The 1,812-nt window shown below is 36.9% G+C and overlaps 1 protein-coding gene across 1 annotated transcript; it reads right to left on the minus strand.

The window, feature by feature from the left end:
* Nucleotides 1-363: 363 nt before the first annotated feature.
* Nucleotides 364-1,452, minus strand: LOC128856438 (apolipoprotein D-like). The gene is made up of 5 exons (XM_054091741.1): nt 1,415-1,452; nt 1,240-1,351; nt 1,041-1,171; nt 726-901; nt 364-654 (listed from the first exon to the last, which is right to left on the minus strand). The coding sequence occupies exons 1-5, from the start codon at nt 1,420-1,422 to the stop codon at nt 527-529; spliced, it is 555 nt and encodes a 184-aa protein (XP_053947716.1). The 5' UTR covers nt 1,423-1,452; the 3' UTR covers nt 364-526.
* Between the last annotated feature and the right edge of the window lie 360 nt (nt 1,453-1,812).

The following is a 1,812-nucleotide window of genomic DNA, read 5'->3' on the forward strand; positions in this document are numbered from 1 at the left end:
AAAAAACAGTAAAGTAAATCACGGCTCAAAGTTTTTCGCTCCCCACTCCAGGCCCTTCTGCCAGCTGAAATTGTGTTTTGAAAAATTAACAAGACTGTTCAAGTCATGGCTTTATGTTAAATTACAATTTGCTTTCCATCTAAAAAAATTACCTGTGAGCTAATATTTATTGACAATTACTTACTTTTTCGTTGTGCGAAAGCCATTAATGCAGTCAAGTGGTGAGGAACAGAACTTTACGCTGGTAATGCGTGGAAGTCGTAAACAACTCTACATTTTATTTGTGAGAGCACGGCAAATCTTGGTACCATCAGGCTCTAAATGGCAACACAAAAAGAGAATACCTCGAACTGATTGTTTAAAAATTGCACCGAACTATATTTCAATGCCATTATTTATTTATTTTTTTTAACGAGAACATCGAAGTGCACTTTGAAAAGTTACATCACCTGTCTCCACTTAATAATTTATCGTTTAAACTGTAAACCATTTGATTGCATTTTTGGCAATTATCAGAAACTGCTGCTTAGCAATTGCTTTGATCCGTAACAGTCATTGGCGCGAGAGAAAATCCAATTGATCGTAAAACATTTCTAGCCTTCGCAACAGTGGCAGCAGAGGGTGTCGGTGAGCGGGTTATGATCGAAAGAAACGCTGTGGAAAATCAGAAATATGGCAGCAGTGAATGCTAAAACATTTAGCACTTAATCTACAATTTTACTTACTGTCATGTGAGTCGCCACTAGCGGGTAGGCAGGCGTAATTAATACCGTAGTTATCGTAATCGGTAGACAAAACCCACAGGCTGGGAGGAGATCTGGTAGCCACTTTGGTGGTAACATTAAATTTGGCATTCGAAATTTGCTTGGCATCACTCAAAAGACTGAGTGTTTTGTTGGTACTGCAGCGCAAAAATATTTAAATGGGGAAAAAATGTCAAAATTGAAATTAACACCCGCAAGAGGACATACTACATTTTATGCAAAAGGCAAATATACTCGTATATAAATATTTGTATAGCTTTCAAATGAATTACTTACGACGGATCAATCATTGTACCCAATATACTCATTTCATTTTGATTTTTTTTCGTGTACGTTAAGGTCACACACGTGCCATTGCCCTCGAAAGCAGCAGGATACCTGGCGTATTCGTACCAGAAGCCCGCATACTGTGTCACAAATTGAAAATATTAACTTCACATTTGATAGATGCACGCAACAGTGCACTTTTACTTACTGCTTTTATGCTTAAACAGCTCTGCACTGGCAGATTTGGGCAGGCGCCACCAGAATTTACTTGTGCATTAGCGAGACCACAGAGGGTCAAGGCGATGATTGCAAGGATTGTCCTATATTGGCGCAAGTCAATAATTTAAATTTAAAGATTTCCTTAAGGATTTTCTATAACTCACTTTTGCATGCTGTCTACTTTCTGTTGTTTACTGTTTGAAATTAATGATTCGCTTACACTGGCTGTACTCTTTTTAATACCCGTAGCAAAGAACTCATTTGAGTTTCGTAGTCACGACTACTCCTACAGTGTTCAGTCGTAGGAGATCGGATAAGTCAAAATAAAATTTTAAACACCAGAATGCATATTTCGAGTTAATACTTTACTTCAATGGAGAATTCAAATGGTAGTGAATAATAACACTAGTCTACAAGGAAAAGTATCCGAAATAATTTAAACTAATATCTGCTTCTCTGTCTATGCAAAATTCGGATTGATAACTAAAATTAATTTATTAGTTTGAGTTTTCGAGATATCCTAACCTAAAAGTGCAAAAAACCCCATTTTTGCCCATATTTG

Source organism: Anastrepha ludens, chromosome 3 (assembly GCF_028408465.1).
Source record: "Anastrepha ludens isolate Willacy chromosome 3, idAnaLude1.1, whole genome shotgun sequence".
Taxonomy (NCBI): domain Eukaryota; kingdom Metazoa; phylum Arthropoda; class Insecta; order Diptera; family Tephritidae; genus Anastrepha; species Anastrepha ludens.